We start from the raw sequence: 21812 nt of genomic DNA, 5'->3' as shown, positions 1-21812 counted from the left end.
TGGGCTGCCAAGTAATTGGACAGGAAAAAGACCACCCCCGTGAACTAAGAGACCACTTTTTGGAGCAGTTCTTATCTTTCCAATAAGACATCTGCCTATGAGACTGGATGTAAAAAGGCTTCTTTTGAAACACAAATACATGGCTTATCTTTTTCTTTGGGCTGCACTAGGGCTCCTCACTGCTTCCTGACCAGTCCTTCAGCTTCTTCCCACTGTCTCTCCAAAATTGACTCCCCCCAGTGGCACTCCCTTTGCCTGGTCCCTCTCCCTGTTCCATCCTTCAGAATTCATTGCCATGTTCCTTCTTGAGAGGACTTTGCCGGGTGGCTCGCTCTCTGACCCCGCCTCCACTCTCATCTCCCACCCCTGCACTGACAATGGAGGCATTTTTTAAAAGGTTCCCTGTCTGTAGGACAGTGCCCAGAGGAAGTATGGTAAAGACTTTTCCATTTTATAAATGCTTTTCTCAATTTGCAGAGAGAGCTGGAGCAAGAAAACACAGCCCTTAAAGAAAGTAAGAATGAATGTGAACATTCTTTACAACATCACCAACTTGAACTAAAGAAGCTAAAGGTATTTACCTAACTGAATCAGAGTTTCACAAATGTGTTGTGTCTCTTATGTGTATATTTGGAGTGGCCAAGTGAAAGCTCTATACTCAGAGTGGAAAAGGAGTGGAACTAACATTTGTCCAACAGTTCTGTTAGGCATTTTCTAGAAACTGTCACTTCATTAAGTCCTCAGTTACCAAGGATGGTAGGAAGAATTATGCTCATTGTGCAGTAAATGTCACTGAGATTCTGAGTGGAAGTGATTTGCTCAAGTTCCATTGTTAGTTAGAGGCAGTGCTGATCTGACTTCGCTTCACCATGAAGGCCTAACCCTTCCTCTGTATCGTTGTCAACAGCTGCCTGAAAGTAATGCTCAGATTTTTCTGACACTTGCTGATTTTTTCCAATGAGACTAGTAAAGCAAGGCCTTAAAAAAGGAACCCTATTTGTTTGTTTATATCAGGGACCATGTACAGACATGAAGGAATAGTCTGCTGTTTGGTCCTCTTGCCCTTCTGAGCACTTGGTGCTTCAGTAAGATGCTGCCCTATTCATTCCTGGGACATAGCTAGATGCAGAGGAAAGAGATTCTGTCCCCTTCTTATTGGCCTCCAGGCTCCAGTTTTCTTTCATAGCAACTCTTAGACAATGGATCATTGCAACACTTGCTCAGCTTGGTCATGACACAGAGACCTTGTGGATCTTTTGAGAAAGATGTTCTCTGAGAACATCCATAGCTGAGGGTCTGCACTCAGTAACTGTTACTGCTAAGGTCTATAGGTGCTAATGCAATGTGCTGCATTGTGGGAGGGCTTGTACTGTGGACTGAGATATTTTTTCATGTATTCCTTAACAAACATTGGAGTACCTGTAGGCACGATTGTAGGTGCTGGGGTGTGGCAGTGAGCAAAACAGACATTTCCTCCCTGTGGACCTTGTAACTACAGACAATGAACAAGTGATAAATAGTCATAAATGCTATGAAGAAAATGAATCTAGGGAAGGACAGAGAGTAGGGAGGAAAAGGCTCTTGAGGGAGGGCTTCAGTGATATTTTAGCACAAGGTCTGAGTAATGAGAGGGGCCGGCATTGTGAATGTTCAGAGAAGGAATATTCCAGACAGAGGAAACAGCAAGTAGAAAGTTTCTGAGGCAGAAAAAGGTTTGGTTTGTTCAGAGAACTGCACAGTGGACAGCACGGCTGTAGCTGAGTGAGCTCAGGGAGAACAGTGGGGGACAGGGAGGGAGGGAAGCCATGAAGAAGTTTGTGTTTAAAGGATCATTCTTGCTCTTTGTGGAGGAGGTCCTGTAAAGAGGCAAGTACAGAAGCAGGAGAGGCTATTAGGAGGCCGAGAGCTGACTGCACTTACTGTGTCTAAGACCTTAAAAGACAAAGCTGAAATTTTCAGCAGAGATTGGGAAACTGTAATAAAGGACAGCATTTTTTAAAAGGAATCAAATTAGAATTTTAGAACTTTCTGAAAAATGCAATAGCTGAAGCTCAATGCAGTAGATTACAAAAGGGCTTGAGGAAGCTTTTTGGGTTAATGAACGCTTTCACTGTTTTTATTGTGGTGATGGTTTCACTATAATTCATCAGATTCCACACTTTAAATATGTTCAGTTTATTCCTTAGTAAAAAAAATTTTCAGAAGTAATGAGTCAGTATAACACCAGATTAGAACTAAATAGAGAATTAGTGAAATGGAAGAAAGGGCAGATTGAAATACAGAAAAGATAAAAGACATACAGAATATTGCAAGATATTTTATCGTGTCAGTGGGGGACAGGAAGGAAATGAACAACATGAGACAGAAGCATCACTGAAGAGATAATGGCTGAGAATTTTCTTTTTTTTTTTAATTTTTTATTAAGGTACTATTGATATACACTTTTATGAAGGTTTCACATGAAAAAACAATGTGGTTACTACTTTACCGATATTATCAAGTCCCCACCCATACCCCAGTGCAGTCACTGTCCATCAGTGTAGTAAGATGCCACAGATCCACTATTTGCCTTCTCTGTGCTGCACTGTCTTCCCCGTGATCCCCCACACCATATGTACTAAGCATAATGCCCCTCAATCCCCTTCTCCCTCCCTCCCCACCCACCCTCCCACACCCCTCCCCTTTGGTAACCACTAGTTCCTTCTTGGAGTCTCTGAGTCTGCTGCCCTTTTGTTCCTTCAGTTTTGCTTCATTGTTATACTCCACAAATGAGGGAAATCGTTTGGTACTTGTCCTTCTCCGCCTGGCTTATTTCACTGAGCATAATGTCCTCCAGCTCCATCCATGTTGTTGCAAATGGTAGGATTTGTTTCTTTCTTATGGCTTAATAATATTCCATTGTGTATATGTACCACCTCTTCTTTACCCATTCATCTACTGATGGACACTTAGGTTGCTTCCAAATCTTGGCTGTTGTAAGAAGTGCTGCGGTACACATACAGGTGCATTTGTCTTTTTGAATCTGAGAAGTTGTATTCTTTGGGTAAATTCCAAGGAGTGGGATTCCCAGGTCAAATGGTATTTCTATTTTAAGTTTTTTGAGGAACCTCCATATTGCTTTCCACAATGGTTGAACTAGCTTACATTCCCACCAACAGTGTAGGAGGGTTCCCCTTTCTCCACATCCTCACCAGCATTTGTTGTTCTTAGTCTTCCATGCTGGCCATCCTTACTGGTGTGAGGTGATATCTCATTGTGGTTTTAATTTGCATTTCCTGATGATTAGTGATGCAGAGCATCTTTTCATGTGTCTGTTGGCCATCTGAATTTCTTCTTTGGAGAACTGTCTCTTCATATCCTCTGCCCATTTGTTAATCGTGTTGTTTGCTTTTTGAGTGTTGAGGTATGTAAGTTCTTTATATATTTTGGATGTTAACCCCTTGTCGGCTATGTCATTTACAAATATATTCTCCCATACTGTAGGATGCCTTTTTGTTCTGTTGATGGTGTCCTTTGCCATACAGAAACTTTTTAGTTTGATGTAGTCCCATGAGTTCATTTTTGCTTTTGTTTCCCTTGCTTGAGGAGATGCATTCAGGAAGAAGTTGCTCATGCTTATACTCAGGAGAATTTTGCCTATGTTGTGTTCTAAGAGTTTTATGGTTTCATGACTTACATTCAGGTCTTTGATCCATTTCGAGTTTACATTTGTGTCTGGGTTAAACAATAATCCAGTTTCATTCTCTTGCATGTAGCTGTCCAGTTTTGCCAACACCAGCTATTGAAGAGGCTGGCATTTCCCCATTGTATGTCCATGGCTCCTTTATCATACATTAATTGACCATATATGGTTGGGTTTATATCAGGGCTCTCTAGTCTGTTCCATTGGTCTATGAGTCTGTTCTTGTGCCAGTACCAAATTGTCTTGATTACTGTGGCTTTGTAGTAGAGCTTGAAGTTGGGGAGCATAATCCCCCCAGCTTTATTCTTCCTTTTCAGGATTGCTTTGGCTACTTGGGGTCTTCTGTGGTTCCATGTGAATTTTAGAACAATTTTCTCAAGTTCATTGAAGAATGTGTTGGTATTTTGATAGGAATTGTATTGAATCTGTAGATTGCTTTAGGCAGGATGGCCATTTTGGCAGTATTAATTCTTCCTATCCATGAGCATGAGATATGTTTTCATTTATTGGTATCTTCTTTAATTTCTCCCATGAGTGTCTTGTAGTTTTCAGAGTATAGGTCTTTCACTTCCTTGGTTAGCTTTATTCCTAGGTATTTTATTCTTTTTGATGCATCCGTGAGTGGAATTGTTTTCCTGATTTCTCTCTCTAGTTCATTGTTAGTGTATAGGAATGCCACAGATTTCTGCACATTAATTTTGTATCCTGCAATTTGCTGAATTCAGATATTAGATCTAGTAGTTTTAGAGTGGATTCTTTAGGGTTTTTTATGTACAATATCATGTCATCTGCAAACAGGGACAGTTTAACTTCTTCCTTGCCAATCTGGATGCCTTTTATTTCTTTGTGTTGTCTGATTGTCATGGGTAGGACCTCCAGTACTATGTTGAATAGAAGTGGGGAGAGTGGGCATCCTTGTCTTGTTCCCAATCTTAAAGGAAAAGCTTTCAGCTTCTCACTGTTAAGTATAATGTTGGCTGTGGGTTTGTCATATATGACTTTTATTATGTTGAGGTACTTGCCCTCTGTACCCATTTTGCTGAGAGTTTTTATCATGAATGGATGTTGAAGTTTGTCAAATGCTTTTTCTGCAGCTATGGAGATGATCGTGTGGTTTTTGTCACTCTTTTTGTTGATGTGGTGGATGATATGGATGGATTTTCGAATGTTGTACCATCCTTGCATCCCTGGAATGAATCCCACTTGATCATGATAGATGATCTTTTTGAGGTATTTTTGAATTCAGTTTGCTGATATTTTGTTGAGTATTTTTGCATCTATGTTCATCAGGGATATTGGTCTGTAATTTTCTTTTTTTGTGGTGTCTCTGCCTGGTTTTGGTATTAGGGTGATGCTGGCCTCAGAATGAGTTTGGAAGTATCCCCTCTTCTTCTACTCTTTGGAAAACTTTGAGGAGGATGGATATTAGGTCTTCACTAAATGTTTGATAAAATTCAGCTGGGAAGCCATCTTGTCCAGGAGTTTTGTTCTTAGGTAGGTTTTTGATTACCAATTCAATTTCCTTCCTGGTCATTGGTATGTTCAGATTTTCTGTTTCTATCTGGGTCAACCTTGGAAGGTTGTATTTTTCTAGAAAGTTGTCCATTTCTTCTAGGTTATCCAGTTTGTTAGCATATAATTATTCATAGTATTCTCTAATGATTATTTGTATTTCTGTGGTGTCCATAGTGATTTTTCCTTTTTCATTTCTGATTCTGTTTATGTGAGTAGATTCTCTTTTTTTCTTGATAAGTCTGGCTAGGGGTTTATCTATTCTGTTTATTTTCTCGAAGAACCAGCTCTTGCTTTCATTGCTTCTGTGTATTGTTTTATTCTTCTCAATTTTATTTATTTCTGCTCTAATCTTTATTATGTCCCTCCTTCTACTGACTTTGGGCCTCATTTGTGCTTCTTTTTCTAGTTTCGTTAATTGTGAGTTTAGACTGCCCATATGGGATTGTTCTTTCCTGGGTAGGCCTGTGTTGCAGTATACTTTCCTCTTAGCACGGCCTTCGCTGTGTCCCGCAGATTTTGCGGTGTTGAATTATTGTTGTCGTTTGTCTCCATATATTGCTTGATCTCTGTTTTTATGTGGTCATTGATCCATTGGTTATTTAGGAGCATGTTGTGAAGCCTCCATGTGTTTGTGGGATTTTTCATTTTCTTTGCGTAATTTATTTCTAGTTTCATACGTTTGTGATCTGAGAAACTGGTTGGTACAATTTCAATCTTTTTGAATTTACCGAGGCTCTTTTTGTGGCCTAGTATATGATCTATTCTTGAAAATGTTCTGTGTGCACTTGAGAAGAATGTGTATTCTGCTGGTTTTGGGTGTAGAGTTCTGTAGATGTCTGTTAGGTCCATCAGTTCTATTGTGTTGTTCAGTGCCTCTGTCTCCTTACTTATTTTCTGTCTGGTTGATGTGTCCTTTGGAGTGAGTGGAGTGTTGAAGTCTCCTAGAATGAATGCATTACATTCTATTTCCCCTTTTAATTGTGTTAGTATTTGTTTCACATATGTAGGTGCTCCTGTGTTGGGCACATAGATATTTATAACGGTTTTATCTTCTTCTTGGATTGACGCTTTTATCATTATGTAATGTCCTTCTTTGTCCTTTATGACTTTCTTTGTTTTGAAGTCTATATTGTCTGATACAAGTACTGCAACTCCTGCTTTTTTTCTCCCTATTCGTTCCATGAAATATCTTTTCCCATCCCTTCACTTTTAGGCTGTATATGTCTTTGGTTTTAAAGTGAGTCTCTTGTAGGCAGCATATAGATGGGTCTTGTTTTTTAATCCATTCAGTGACTATGTCCTTTGATTGGTGCTTTCAGTCCATTTACATTTACAGTGGTTATCGATAGGTATGTACTTATTGCCATTGCAGGCTTTAGATTCTTAGTTACCAAAGGTTCAATGTTAACTTCCTTACTATCTAAGAGTGTAACTTAACTCACTTAATATGCTATTACCTTTGGTGACAGCTATTAAACCTTAGGAAGACTTCCATCTATAGCAGTCCCTCCAAAATACACTGTAGAGATGGTTTTGGGGAGGTAAATTCTCTCAGCTTTTGCTTATCTGGAAATTGTTTAATCCCTCCTTCAAATTTAAATGATAATCTTGCCAGATAAAGTTATCTTGGTTCCAGGCCCTTCTCCTTCATTGTATTAAATACATCATGGCCCTCCTTTCTGGCCTGTAAGGTTTCTGATGAGAAGTCTGATGTTAGCATGCTGGGCTTTCCTTTGTATATGATCTTATTTCTCTCTCTGGCTGCTTTTAATAGTCTGTCCTTATCCTTGATATTTTCCATTTTAATTACTATATGTCTTGGTGTTGTCTTCCTTGGGTCCCTTGTATTGGGAGATCTGTGCGCCTCCATGGCCTGAGAGACTATCTCCTTCCCCAGATTGGGGAAGTTTTCAGCAACTACCTCCTCAAAGACACTTTATCTTTTTCTCTCTCTTCTTCTTCTGGTACCCCTATAATGCAAATATTGTTCTGTTTGGATTGGTCACACAGTTCTCTCAATATTCTTTCATTGTTAGAGATCCTTTTTTCTCTCTGTGCCTCAGCTTCTTTGTATTCCTCTTCTCTAGTTTCTATTTCATTTATCGTCTCCTCCACCATATGTAATCTGCTTTTAATACCCTCCATTGTGCTCTTCAGCAATTGGATCTCAGATCGGAATTCATTCCTGAGTTCTTGAATATCTTTCCGTACCTCCATGAGCATGTTAATGATTTTTATTTTGAACTCCCTTTCAGGAAGATTCATGATGTTGATGTCATTTAAATCTTTCTCAGGAGTTTTATTAATAATTTTACTTTGGACCAGGTTCCTTTGGCATTTCATATTTGTATATGGCACCCTCCAGTGTCCAGAATCTCTACTCTCTGGAGCTGCTCAGCCCCTGAAGCAGTGTTGGGGGTCGCAGGGGAGTGGTGTTGGTGCCTCGGGGGAGGAAAGAGCTGTTTCCTGCTTCCCACCTGTTAGGCCTGACACCACTGCCTGAACCAGTGGGCCAAGCATGCAGGTATAAATAAGCCTCTGTGCTTTGCGTTTGTAGTTGCTATAGACAGATCTTCCCTCTAACTGGCCTAATGCCAGTGTAGGGTTTGCCGGTTTGCAAGCCAGGTGAGTCTGGCCAGGAGAAAGGTGCAGTAGGCTGCGTATCACGGAGGGGATCCTTGGAGCTGTTTAGCCAGCCAGGGAGCTGGAGCACTTGAAGACTGTGAAAGTTTGGAACCTGCTGGGCAGAGTGCCCCCAGACAATTTTGTCTACCTGTCCCTTCTCCTGAGCAGTAAGCTCTGTGCAATCCTTGCCCCTTTAGCAGCCCTCTTGCTAAGGGCTTCCTTGTTAGGAAGTCTCTCAGACTGCCCATCTTTCTTTTGTCCCAGAGTAGCCAGATATGGATTCCTGCTTTCCACAAGTGGCTGGAATCTCAGTCTCTCCAGGAATTCTGCCCGTCTTAGCTTTCCAACCCCCTAATCTCAAGAGTACCATGCAAACATATAGGTTTGTGCTCCCAGAGCAGATCTCTAGAGTTAGGTATTCAGCAGTCCCAGGCCTCCGCTCCCTCCCTGCTCCATTTCTCTTCCTCCCACTGGTGTGCTGGAGTGGGGGAAGGGCTTGGGTCCTGCCAAGCCACAGCTCTGGTACGTTACCCTGTTCCGTGAGGTCTGCTCTTTTCTCCAGGTGTATGCAATCTGATGCAATTCTCTTTCCTGTTGCTCTTTCAGGATTAGTTGTAATTAATTTTGTATTATATGTGGTTTTAGGAGGAAGCCTCTGTCTCACCTCTCATGCTGCCATCTTTAATCCGAGAATTTTCCAAATGGATGAAAACTGTCAAGTTATACAGGTTTAAAAATCCTTACAAATCCAAACAGGATAAATTAAAAAACCCATACCCAGACACAGCATGGTAGAAGAACCAAAAAAAAACAATAAAACAAAAAATTCATCACCAGCAGACTTGCACTACAGGATGTACTAAAGAGCATCTTCCAGCTGAAGGAAAATTGTAGATAGAAGTAGGGAGGATGTGAGGAGGTAAAAAAGAATGAAGAGCAGGAAGAAACAAAATCAGACTGATGGTGTGTCATTCATGGTCTAGTTAGGAGAAGGGAACCAGCCCAGTTATTTGAATGAGAATTTATATTCTGAGGTAGTTTTTAGGCCAGCGCTGAAACACTGAAAGGTATCAGGAAGGTAACAGCTTGCAACCCTAGGACTAAGGGAACAAAGTGAAGAGGTCGGGATTATGGAAGTTAGGAGATAAGATGAAGAAGCCACAGATTCGTCACTGACCTGCAAGGCAGGACGCTGCACAACGGCACCGGTGTGTGTGCTGGGGACCAGGGCAGTGAACGAATCCAGCCCCAGGCGTTGGGAAAGCTGTACACTGAATGTGGCTGCTGCCAGTGTGAGGCAGCCCTGCCGCAGAACCAGGAAGCTGAGGAAGGAGGTATTTTTCTCGCTCTTGCCTCCCCTGAGTCCCTGAGCTCTCCCTGGTGCAGAGATTAGTTTGGAGCCCGCTGGCCAAGCAGAGCGCACTTTGCAGAGTGCCAGGCCCAGCGTCATGGAGCAAAGCATGAACGGGCGGCTAAGGCCTGATAGGGCACGATAACCTGCAAACCCGCACACATGGGCTATTTAGAGGTGCAGTTCCTTCTCAAACATCCGCAGTTCTCTGTTTATCTTGGAATTCTAGTTTAATACCATTATGGTCATACAACACTCCAAACGATTTCAGTCCTTTGACATTTATTTAGCCCTGTTTCATGACCCAGCCTATAGTCTCTCCTGGTCACTATTTCAGTGCATTTGGGAAGAGTATGTGTTCTGCTGCTGTTAGGGAGAACATTCTGTACAAGCTAATTAAGTCAAATTGGTTGGTAGTATTGTTCTAATTTCCCATGTATCTTCTAGGTTGTAAATTTGGGGGGTTTTTTGGTTTGTTTTTAGTCTACATGTTCCATCAGTTATTGAGAGGAGTGTGCTAAATCTTCATCTGTGGTCATGCGTTTGTCTCTTTCTCCCTTTAGGTCGGTCAGTTGTTGCTTCAAGTATTTTGAAGCAGTATTTTGTTTGTTCGTTTGTTTGTTTTATTTTTTTATTTTATTTTTTATTTTGGTATCATTAATCTACAATTACAGAAAGAACATTATGTTTACTAGGTTCCCCCTCACATAGCCCTTCACAGTCACTGTCCATCTGTGTAGTAAGATGCTGTAAAATCACTACTTCTCTTCTGTGTTGCACAGCCCTCCCCGTGCCCCCCACGCACTATACATACTAATCATAATGCCCTCTTTCTTTTTCCCCGCCCTTATCCCTCCCTTCCCACCCATCCTCCCCAGTCCCTTTCCCTTTGGTTAGTCCATTCTTGGGTTCTGTGATTCTGCTACTGTTTTGTTCCTTCGGTTTTCCTTTGTTCTTATACTCCACATATGAGTGAAATCATTTGGTATTTCTCTTTCTCTGCCTGGCTTATTTCACTGAGCATAATACCCTCTAGCTCCATCCATGTTGTTGCGAATGGTAGGATCTGTATTTTTCTTATGGCTGCGTAATATTCCATTGTGTATATGTACCACATCTTCTTTATCCATTCATCTACTGATGGACATTTAGGTTGAAGCAGTATTTTTAGGTGCACACATATTCAGAATTGTTTGTGTCCATATTTTTCAAAACAGCTGTTCCCTGAGCCCCTCTGGGGAAATCATTCCAGGTGCAGAGAGCTGCCATACATGGGTAGGTAGCCTGGTGGCCCCTGCAGCAAACCTGAGCTGTGCCAGTCATCCTCGCGTCCCATGGCACTGGAGTGTATGTGGCTCAGTAGTAGGAGCACAGACTTCAGAGTCACATAAGACTTGGCCGTGCTCCTCACTAGCTGGTTCTTGAGGGAATCCAGTTTCCCTTTTATAAACTGAAGATGTTAACCCTTGACCTCAAGAGGATTGCCCTGAGGGTCCAACAGGACTGTGGATGGCAAGGGTCAAGTGCAGTTCCTGCTGTGGGGGCGCTTTTGCCCTGCCCTGCTTTTTCTTGCCCTGCTTTCCTGTCTCCTCACTGACTGCCTCCCATCCTCTTACACATCAGCAGTCATAGCATCTCTTCCAAACCTCCCCAGGAAGGGCTTCTGTGGAGGCATAGCACTCCTGTCACTCTCCCCACCTGGGCAGCAGGGCCAGGGTTTCACATCCCCACCCAGCCTGAAGCCTCTTGCTCCTTTTGTATCAACAGAGCCTCCCCAGTGAGGGGTGTTTTCTGGTAGTTCAAGGGCCCACTGTTAGCCCCTTGAGTTCAGGCACTGGTTTGCCTTTCTAGTAGAGGTGAGCTCATGGGAAGTCCATTCTGACAGCTCCATGGCAGGAGGCAGAATGCCACTGGCCAGAGGTTGACATCTCCCTCTTACCCACTCGTACTGGTGTAAGTGGAAGGAGATTCTGTAGGGGCAGTTAAGCAGCTCACAGAACCAGAGAGACTTGGCTGATTGGAACCAGGGGCCTCAGGTCTTCCCTTCTTGCCTCACGCTGCTCCTGTCCTGTCCCTCACCCAGCTCTAGTCCTTGCTCTTCCTCATGATGTAGACTGTGTCCTACAGATTGGGTGGACACCACCACAGCAGCTGCACACTGCTAACATTCCAGTTTAGCAATCCCAGGGGAAAGAGGGCTTCTCCCTCTCAGATTCATTATGTAAAAAAGGATTCTGATTAGTTCATCTTGGGTGACGGAGCCATCCTTTGGACAAAGCAGTTTGGCCAAAGGGAATAGGTGCTGTGATTGGCCAGGCCTGGATCATATGCTTATCCTTAAAGCCACAAAATGGGTGTATCATAGATTCTTGGCAACCCTACTAGAGCCCTGAGGAATTGCAGGGTGGGCATGGGGAATAGGAACGATGACTCTCTTAGCCCAGAAAAGGGTGATTATGGGTAAACAAAAACAGCAGACATAACTGACCAGTGTATGGGCACCTGGGAAGTCTGGGGGCTGGTTTGTGAGCCAAGCATCATTCTCCTGGTGTGTGTGTCAGGGGACAGTCCCTGTGCTCTGGGAAGTCCAGTGAGGCAGCCCTGCTCATGTTAGAAAATACCGTGCGTGGGAGAGCCTAGCATCCAGAGGCTTGGCTCTGAGCTCAGACACAGGAAACTTGGCTGTGCTGCTTACCAGCTCTAGGACTTCAGGCAAATTACTTAACTTCTCAGAGCTTTTCTCTCCTACAAAATGGGCAATTTTGATGAGTCTGTGACATTTTACCCTATTAAAATTCAGTGATTGCTTACTATTTTTTCTGTAACCAATTATTCCAGTGCACTACTACATTCCCATGGGCCTGAGAGTCTTTTTCTTCTTTTCCTGCATTGATTTCATTAGACCAGCTCTTCAAGTTCTAGGTCTCCTAGCCTTGGCCTGCACACTGACTGGTGTGTTCATAGGATGACCAACAATCAGCCATGTGCCCATTTCCAGAGGTCAATGGGTGGCCCACTAGGACAGTTCTCAGAGGAAAACAGAAGGCACTGCAGCTAGAGAGCAGCCTGGGGCCCTTGAAGAGGAGCGTTAGTCTGGGCCTGCAAGGCAGTACTCCCTCCCTCTGTGGGCTTCACGTGAAGGCTGCAGCTAAAAAAATGGGAATAGAGGTTTGGGGCTCAATCTCCTACCTGTCTGCTGGATTGTAGGACGAATGGAGTCAGAGAGAAATTGTGAGTGTGGCAATGGCTCAAGCCCTGGAGGAGGTGCGGAAGCAGAGGGAAGAGTTCCAGCAACAGGTAGGCCCCAGGCGACCCTGAGGTGTGGGCGATGCCCCTCCTCAGTCCCAAGGATGACCACATTACCTCCCCGTCTGTCTAGGGCACGGGGGGGACAAAGGTCTCAGGAATGCTGCCAACTGTGTCATTCCCCTGAGGTCTCTAGGAAGATGAGAGGAAAATGCTGTAAAGAAATCCTCACCCCACAGGATGGCCTTTTTGATTTTTGATAGCCAGTTATTGTTATAAACATCACCTGGAAAAAACATCACCTACTGGGCTCTATTCTCTGAAGGGAGCCATCCCTGCCTACAGGCCCTAGAGACCATATTCGGTGGAGCTTTCAGCAGGAAGGGTGGGGAAAGCCTTCCTTTGAAGACAGGTGCAGTGTGAGGCCCCAGACCTTCTAGGTAACTGGCTCTAGGCCTTTGGTAAGTCTCTCAAGCTGCCTCTGAAAAGACTAGGATAATCACACCTTCCAGGATATGGTAATGAGGTCATGTGTATCCACTGCTGGGCTCATTGCAGGCACTCAGGACATGGAAGTTACAGTTATAATAGCTTGTTGGTAGGCTGGGTGGAACAGCCACGTCTCTGGTAGGCCCACCATGGCCAGAGGGGCAGGGAGGGTGATTTCCTGCATGCAGGGCCCCTGCCAAAGAGACCTGATTTGTGTACTTATAGGAGCAGAGGTTAGCTTGGGGTCTGTTTTAGGCTGTGGACTTCAGGGAAACATTTGTGGAGGGATTCACTGGAGACTCTGGGTAGTAGAAAAATGGAGATTCCTTTAGGAGAGATGGGGTTGCTCTACCAGCCTTCTCTCATTCTGCTTTCCCTCTGTAAGACTGCTAACCTGACAGCCATAATAGATGAAAAGGAGCAGAGTCTGCAGGAAAAAACTGAAGTTATTCTCCAGAAGGAGCAGGAAATTCTCCAGCTGAAGAAAGGTGAGGGTCTGCCCCAGGCCCAGCCTTCTCACCTGTTCCTACCAGCACTCATGCCCTGAGGTGGCCCAGTCATGGGGCAGCAGGGAGCCACCAGGCTCGTGGTCCTCACCTACCTGCTGCCTGGCCTAGGTCATGACTGTGCCCTGCTGCAGACGCACCAGCTGCACAGTGAGCTGGAGGCCCTGAGGAGCTTGCGGGCTGTGGAGTCCGATGTGGCCGCTGCTCGGGAGGACCTGCTCTCCGTCAGTGAGCCTCACGTAAGACCCATCTTAGCCCACCAAGTCCATGTGCAGTTGGCCAGGATGAAATATAAAAGTGAGGCTGCTTAACTGACTAACTAGGAGGCTGTGAGCCCTGAGGAGCCCAGTGGGCGAGGCAGCCCCTGTCAGGGTTCAGGGTGAAAGCCCTTCCCAGCAGACTCATCGCCTGGATTGCTTATTGTCGCTCTGGAAGGCCCAGGGGGGGATCTCCATAGTAGAAGTTTGGTTCCTGGTCAGCTACTTGTTGGAACACACCAGTCTGCGCCTTTGGCATGAGTCTGGTCCCCTTCCCCACAGACCTGTGGCTTAGCTTGACATTACATTCCTTGCTCTCAACTTGCCACCGTCACTTGCTGTAGGTAACCTCCCAGGCTATTCAGGACCCTGCGTACCAGCTTCAGGCTGTGGAGGGAATCCCAAATGGTGAGGTGGGGGCCATGGATCTCGGGCAATTACAGAAGGAAAAACAGGACCTGGAGCAGCAACTTCTGGAGAAAAATAAGGTGAGAATGTTCTTTACTCAGCTGTTTGTGTCTCTACTCTTACCCCGTCCTGTGCCTCAAACCATTCAGTCCCTTCTTGGAGAGTTTTGCTGATGCCCCTGCACATCTCTAGGGGGAGAGATGGCCTCTCATCGGTAGGGCTTCTTCCTGGGCCTCATCCTGCCATGCCTGCCTCTCACACCTGCCAGTTGTCGCCCTCCCCACCCAAGAGAATGTCCAGAGAATAGGAGCTTAAGCAGCAGTAAGTCTAGGTGTTCCCAACCAATTCTGCTGTCACCATCTGGGTCATATTGGACCAGTCACCTTACCTCTCACTTCCTTTCTGTAGCTGTGAAATGACAGAAATACCTGCTTTTAAGTGATTGTTTTTGAGCTGGGGAGGTGGGAAATGAAATGGACGTGTTTGTCAGCTGTCCTGTAAAATTTCTGGTACTTGGTAGAGGCTTAATAAATGTCCTGATTCCATGCATCCAGCCAGGTCTGTGCACCCATAAAGGCAGAGTCTCACTTGGTCCTGGTTTTCAAATGCCCTGTGAAGTTGTGTGCTGGCTAGTTATTGCTCTGGCCTGAAATTCTGTCCCCAAATTGTGAACTTTCGGGGGTGGGAGGGCACGGGTTGTTTTAGGTGTTTAACAAAAGGAAAAGTGTTCATTCTCTCTCTTTCTTTCTCTCACACATTTAACCTCTTAGTGTGAAATACAAAATACAGAAAAGTGCACAAGCATTGTGTCCCCCAGGGTACAGCCCTTGGACCTCATCTCTGAATTGCACTTGCTCCCTTGGCAATCTCCCCTGTACTGTATGCCGCTGGCTTGGCCCCCACATCATTCTCTCAGGCCCACAAAGCTTCCATGAGCTCTAGACCACATGTCCCATCTGCTCTGTATCTCCACATGAGTGAGTGTCTGAAAGGCATCTGAAACTTAGAACATCCAAAACCACACTTGAGGTTCACCATGCTCCCTAGTGCCTACTGCCATCTTTCCTCTTTAGTAAATGGCAAAAACTTTGGTGTCATCCTCAACACCCTTATTTTTTCCACAACCAACATCCTAACCATTAGCAAATCCTTTTGGCTCTCCCTTCAAACTATAACCAGAATGAGCTCCATTTCATCCCCACTCTACCACCACCGCAGGCCAGGTGACCATCCTCTTCCCTAGAGAATGGTGTTGGGCTTCTAACTGGTTTCCCTGTCACTGCTCTGTTCCAGCCCTCCGACAACATCCTGTCTCTCTATAAAGGCCAAAATCCTTCAGTGGCCTGCAAAGCTGTGTGTGGCCTGGCCCATTGTTGCCCTTCTCACCAGTCACTCTGCTTTCCCAGCATTCTCTCTCGGCTACACTGGCTTTGCCTTTCTGTGAATACCAAGCAGCCTCCCACCTCGGGGCCTTTGCACATGCTGAGCCGTCTGTTGCAAGGTTCTTTGCCGAATTACCCTCACTCCCTTCATGGGGTCATTCGTCAAGTAAGGCCTCCCTGCTACCCCTTGTCAGCCCTCACCACCAGAACTCCCTCTCCCTGTACCCTGCTCTTTTGTCCCACACCTCTTACTACCTCTGATACACCGTATGTTGGGTATTGACATTTCCCTCTTGAGGGGAGACATTGTTTTTTTGTTTTGTTTATCTCTGTTCCCCCAGCCTGTACAACAGTGTCTGGCACATAGTAGGCACATAATCAGTATTTGTTGGATGAATTAATGAATGAGCCAAAAACCTAGAAAGTCAAGTCATAAAATAAAATATCAGATGTATTTTTTGGAGAATGCCCAGCTTCCTGGTCAAGCAAGAGAATACAGATGAAAACAACTCATTACTGTTTTATAAAATGGGTTGTGTTGGAGGCCGTTCCATGTGCCTGACAGGAGCTGGTCCCCTGACCCAGGCGCCTCCCTCCTCTAGACACACTGTGGGGCTACTTCTCTGAAGAAAATAAAGGCTGTTACAGCTCTGCTCAAAAACAGAAACTCAGCTACACAAGGCATGGTGCTCCTAGAGTTACTGTCACATTTACAACTAGGAAAATTGTGGAAAGCTGTGAAAACTCCAATAAGTGAAAAATACCATTCAAAATTCCAGCTACTCAATGCAAGAATGGTGACAGAGACAAGTCCATAGGAGAAACTCATTTTGATACTACAGTTTCAGATTTTGGAGAGATTCTTATTTAAATTTTTTCCTGTATAGCTGATTGTACAGTAAATTATTTTCATTGGGAAAACAAAGTTTCAGCCTTTCTAGCAATTATTGGAATGTATAACAAAGTACACTGAAGGCTCATAATACTTACTAGACTAAAAATAAAATAAGTTAAAGATATCAAACCCAGTGTTGGTGGATTGTACAGAAAAACCATGAACTTCTATACTGTTCAAAATAAGTATTGCCAGTTCTTTTCCAGAAGGCAGTGGTGATGATGAAAAACATAAATTTTGGCCTAAGTATCCTGCTTGGGGAGCGTAACACATAAAAATAATTTTGAAGGACAGAATATACTGTACAGGGATGTTTCCAGCTGTGCTGTTTACAGAGGCAAGCGAGAAAGCAGTCCTGAGGACTGAGCCCATGGGGAGGGAAGGGCGGCACTGCGACATTCACGTGCACCGCAGAGGGGTTCTGACCGCTCCAGTGCCGCTGCTGGGCCTGGAGAGCAAGTGTGCGAAGTAGCGGCACGTGAGGGAGAGAGCCCGAGGCAGCAGCTCTCAGGCGACAAGGCAGGGACTTCTGACGGGGGCGTGGGGGCCTAAAAGGGTGTCTGCTCTGTTGTCCTTTGCACCTTAAAGATGGTGAAATGTGTTTAATGAATTGTTTTTTGCGGGGTGGGGGATTTGTTTCAGACCATAAAGCAGATGCAGCAGAGGATGCTGGAACTCAGAAAGACTCTGCAGAAGGAACTGGTAAGTGTCCCTCTCCTTCCACTGCCTGTACCCTCCCAGCCCTCCCATCCTTCTGGAGTCCCTTGCTGCCTGACAATGCTGTCCTTCCCCTAGTGGACTGCAGTGGTCTCTGGGAAGTCAGATGTCGGCTGGTGGGATAGTGGCTTTGCCAGCTTCTACATGCCTCTGAAAAGTGGCTGCATGACCTCGGGCATGTGCCTGCCTTCTCCGAGCCTAAATGTTGTCTGAGAGGTCATTGAAGGGATGTCCGCACATGTGAATGGGACAGTGGCAGACCTGACCACAGGAGGACACAGCACCTCTGCCCTGGCTGGGGTGCTCCCTGTCCCTGGTGTGTCCTGACGTGGATTAAGGAAATGTCTGAACTTCCCCAGATGACTTCTCCCCTTTTCAGCTGTCTACCCCAGCTGGAGGGACTGAGCCACCTTCAGACACTTGTGCTTCTTTCCCAGCGGGGCCTTTTTGCCCTGCTATGCGCAAGGTATGGAAGGGAACCAGCAGGTGATCATAGCTTGGGCCAGATGAATCTCCCAGGTGATTTTCAGACCTCTCTTGAAGGGCTTGATGTAACATCTTTCCATTGGTTTTTCAGAAAATCAGACCCGATAATGAGTTTTGTGAAGTCCGAGAGAAGCCTGGCCCTGAGATGCCAAACCTGGCCCCTGCTGTCACGAATAATGCTGACCTAACTACCGATGCCCGTGAGGTCAACTTCGAGTACCTTAAACATGTGGTTTTAAAATTCATGTCCTGTCGCGAATCTGAGGTAAAGGGCTTCTGAGTTGCTTTTTGAGTTGAGTTCCACCCCAGGGTCTGGCTTATTTGTCTGAGACCTGCATGGCTTCCCACCAAGTCCCTTTCTTTTTTCCTCTCCCACATTCCAATGTTACCACTGGCATGGAGACTTAGTCCTTTCTCCAGCTGGAATTGACCTGACTGAGCAGCAAGTAGGGAGCGTCAAGTGGGGAACTAGCTCCTGGGGGAGGTGGGCGGGATGCCGAGGCCAGAGTCCAGGGCACTGGATCTGCCCAACATCCTGCGTAGCCACTGTGGATGTCCTGGGCGATCTTGCTGGTCCCCGATGTAAAAACGGGAGGAAGGGGAGAGAAAGAACCTGTCAGATCTCAGAATGCTGACTTCACCCTCCACGTGGTCCTTCCTAACCAAGTGGGGAGCAGAACGAGGAAGTGTTGCTGTTTATCCCTGACTGTCCCCCCACCACCTCACACCCCCTCTCCCCTCCACCAAGGCCCATGGCAGCCAAACTTTGTTTCAGGCTTTTCATCTTATAAAAGCTGTGTCGGTGTTGCTGAACTTTTCGCAAGAGGAAGAGAACATGCTCAAAGAAACCCTGGAGTATAAGGTAGGGTTCCCTGCTCTGCTGTCCTGCTTCTAAAACACCTTAGTTACCTGCACTGGCAGAGACTGGCTCCCAACTGCATTAGCGGCTCAGAAGATGCTTTGGATGATGAACTCAGGCAGTAGTTCCTGAAGACATGCAGGTCCGTGCTGACCTGACCAGTAGGCCTTGTATTTTCTAAAGCACATTCATTGATATCGCTTCATTCATGGGTCCTCATCTGGGTCCAGCACCCAGATGTTATAAAAATTAGAAAAGAAAAATATTCAGAAAGTACCTGCATAAATGATATAACAGAAAAAGATTTGAAGGAAGAATTACCCACAGTTGCATTACCTTGTTCTCAGCAGCTGGTTTTTCCCCAGTTGCCCTGCCACACTTGAGTGAGTGGGCTTTCCTCCCTGCAGACTGGTTCTGCAGCCGTTGTCTTCGCGTCTCTGCTAGCAGCGGCTCGGGCCTCTTCCAGCCTCCTCTGCCCCTGCTCCTACTTCTCATCTCAAGAGCCTTTTCTGTTTCAACACAGATGTCGTGGTTTGGGTCGAAGCCAGCTCCCAAGGGCAGCATCCGGCCATCCATCTCCAGCCCTCGGATACCATGGTCCTAGGTGGAGCTCCCCAGCGGTGGGGCTCCACGGGCTGGCAATTTTTCTGTGAAAAGAACACTGACACACCAGTCTGGGTGGGTTTTTAATCACTGTAACTGCAGTATTTTGTACAAGCGACTCAACATTGTTTACAAGAGTTAAGGCATGCTTCCCTGCAGACTGACGTGAACCTCAGGAGGTAGCTGATCCTATGTCACTCTGGTCACCAAATGGGAAGGTCCTGGCATTACCCCCATTTCCACAGCGCTGCTAAAATACCAGCTCTGCCAGCTGCGATGCACCTGAATCCTCTAACTTTTAATGTTATCACTTAAAGCTGAAGCCATCAGCATCCATCAGAGAGGAGGCAACTGAGCCGTCATGTAGTGATGACGCTGGCATACAGACAGCCCTTTGAAACGGTGCCCAGCAGGCCACGCCGCCTGCTGCCACCGCAGGGAGCCGACTCGGCAAGGGTGGCTTTTTAAAATGCCCTTCCCTGTTTGCGTGTTTGGGTTCAGATGAGTTAGAAGAGGCTTTTTGACCCTTCCTCTCCAGAAAACATTATTTTACCTTGTTTCTCAAACCACCTAGAACTTTAGATGTACACATCTTTAAGGTCTTCTGGAGCCCATGTGGATTAATGAATATGCAACTTTCTGACAGTATCTCATTTTACTGAAGAAAACTAACAAGTGTATAAAAAGATCCTTAGTACCAAATACACTCAATTGCCTTTTTAATGAATGTACTTGTCTCGGATAGGTTGCTGGTAAACCATTTTAAACTATTTTTTTATAGCTAAACTTCTCCGCTATTATAAATACAGCTTCTGTATTATAAAATCCATTAACTGGTATTCTTAAAGGAAAATCAGAGCATCACTAGGAAATTATTTCTAAGATTGGGATTCCTGTCCCTTTGTACTTTCACTAGCCTTCTGTGGCATCTGCTTCCCTTTGAAGCAGTGGTGGTACTTCATTTGTTTTGCTCGTAATTCTGTGTTGTCATACTGAGCAAATGCTAATCACGTTTCCTACTGTTAAGGACAGTCTGCTGTATTCAAAGGAAGCAGCAGCTGGCCTTCCCCCCAAGCCTTGACCAAAACATTGGAGGTGGTGTGCCTTAGAGCCACCACTCTCGCCCTCGTTCTACCCCCAAATATTTAAGACAACACTACAGTCATATATAGCGCCCAGCTGGCTGCAGTACTTGAGAGCAATGCAGATGCAAATAGCTCTGGTAGTGACTGATAAAAACTTGTATTATTAAGGAAAAGGGAACATGCTTGCCCTGGATAAGCCACAAATTCAAATCTAAAGGGAAACTGCTTCCTGATTTATAGTGTAATGAAAGTTTCACTGGTTAAACAAAAAACTGAGTAACTGGGACTCCTAAATTTATTACCAGTTATCCAATGATGTAAGGTTACATTTCTCAAAAATGCTTAGGGTTAAAATATATATCTAAAAAGAAGCGGGGATTTAGAGTAAGCCTACTACGTTCCCATGGACATGGAAGTACCAAGCAAGGGCAGCATGGCCTTTCACCCAGTTTGGGCTGCCATCCAAGTGACCTGTTCTCCATTATGTATCTCCCCCCGGGGCTCCTCCCTACGGATGTCTGGGGTTTAGAATGACATTTCCCATTTACCTGGTGGGAACGCAAAACACGAGTCCCTTCTGTAATTCTGATGAGGGGTAGCTTTGCCGGCTGTGCCAGGACGGAGTCAGTCCCTAAGATGTGGTGGTTCAGGGCTTGCCAGAGGCATCACAGCTTGGGAGCCCCGCCAGCTCCTCTGAGGCCCGCCAGCCCCTGAGCTGGTCTCACCCATTCCCTTCCCCACATCACCCCATCCCTCGGCAGCTTTAGGTGTAGTTTGGAGCTCATCACTAAGTCTGTATTTGCTTAGGGAGGATCCATTCTGATTAGGCTTAACTCCTGCATGTTGAGTTTCTTTCAGCTTTAAGAGGAAGAATGGAATAAGTGATTTAATGCACTTTTACTTGTACAAAACGTTCTGTGATAGAGACAGTATATATAGCCCTTTATATGAGCATTGATCTTAATCTCTCATGTTGTAAATAGGAATTCTATTATCTAAACTACTGTAGAAAATTCATTTGTGGTGTCACATACTTTTTGATTAAAGTTCTTTAATCCAGATGCAACTGCATGGGTTTTATTTGGTATAGTCGGTATGTCGATCTCTGGCTTGTTAGATTTAGTACATTATGTCTATTTAATACTTCAAGGACTATAGAATGGAGCCTCCGGTTGAAACGTGGAGCTGTAAGGAGTGGCGCACTCAGAGCCTGGAAGCCCTGCCCTTTCTCCATACCTTGCCCCATGCATCTTTCCATCTGGCTGTTCCCAAGTTGTAAGCCAGTAATCTAATAATTTAAAAAAGGGGAAAGGACAGACTATAGAATTTTTGTCTTTCAGAAAGAACCTCCCCAGATCTGGGTTTTGGGTGAGTAAATACATATAATTACATATAACTTAACGAAGCCAGCAGCCTGGTCCTACCGCTCAGGAATGATGGGGGTTCTGCAGAGCAGTAGGGAAGGTTGTGTCACTTTGGTCAAAGTCTGTCCCAAGGCTCGAATGACTGGGAAGAGCTTCAAGAGTATGAACAGGGTCCTTAACCTTTAACAGAAAGCTAACTGTAGTCATATGTGCCAAGAAGGAAAAAATTGCATTTTTGCTCTTCAGAGAGGCTCACTGTTACTGGTCATCATAGGCAAAAAAATGTTCCTTTTATTTCTACAGGCTGACTGCTACCTGTTTTTTGCTTTTAATCCTTTAAAG

The 21812-nt window shown here is 45.1% G+C and overlaps 1 protein-coding gene across 5 annotated transcripts in view; it reads left to right on the top strand.

The window, feature by feature from the left end:
- GOLGA1 (golgin A1) overlaps window positions 1-21172 on the top strand; it is a 41846-nt gene extending 20674 nt beyond the window's left edge. For all 5 annotated transcript variants that reach the window (XM_057499022.1, XM_036913962.2, XM_036913961.2 and 2 more), the window contains 9 exons: window positions 478-573; window positions 12381-12470; window positions 13294-13396; window positions 13526-13653; window positions 14016-14159; window positions 16999-17058; window positions 17651-17824; window positions 18335-18421; window positions 18942-21172. In XM_057499022.1, the coding sequence (XP_057355005.1) occupies window positions 478-573; window positions 12381-12470; window positions 13294-13396; window positions 13526-13653; window positions 14016-14159; window positions 16999-17058; window positions 17651-17824; window positions 18335-18421; window positions 18942-19022 (963 nt within the window). In that variant the 3' untranslated portion in view covers window positions 19023-21172. The remainder of the gene's footprint in view (window positions 1-477; window positions 574-12380; window positions 12471-13293; window positions 13397-13525; window positions 13654-14015; window positions 14160-16998; window positions 17059-17650; window positions 17825-18334; window positions 18422-18941) is intronic.
- The last annotated feature ends 640 nt before the right edge of the window (window positions 21173-21812 follow it).

Source organism: Manis pentadactyla, chromosome 3 (genome assembly GCF_030020395.1).
Source record: "Manis pentadactyla isolate mManPen7 chromosome 3, mManPen7.hap1, whole genome shotgun sequence".
NCBI lineage: Eukaryota > Metazoa > Chordata > Mammalia > Pholidota > Manidae > Manis > Manis pentadactyla.
The sequence above is the reverse complement of the archived record's forward strand: the minus strand, read 5'-3'. Positions and strand labels throughout refer to the sequence as shown.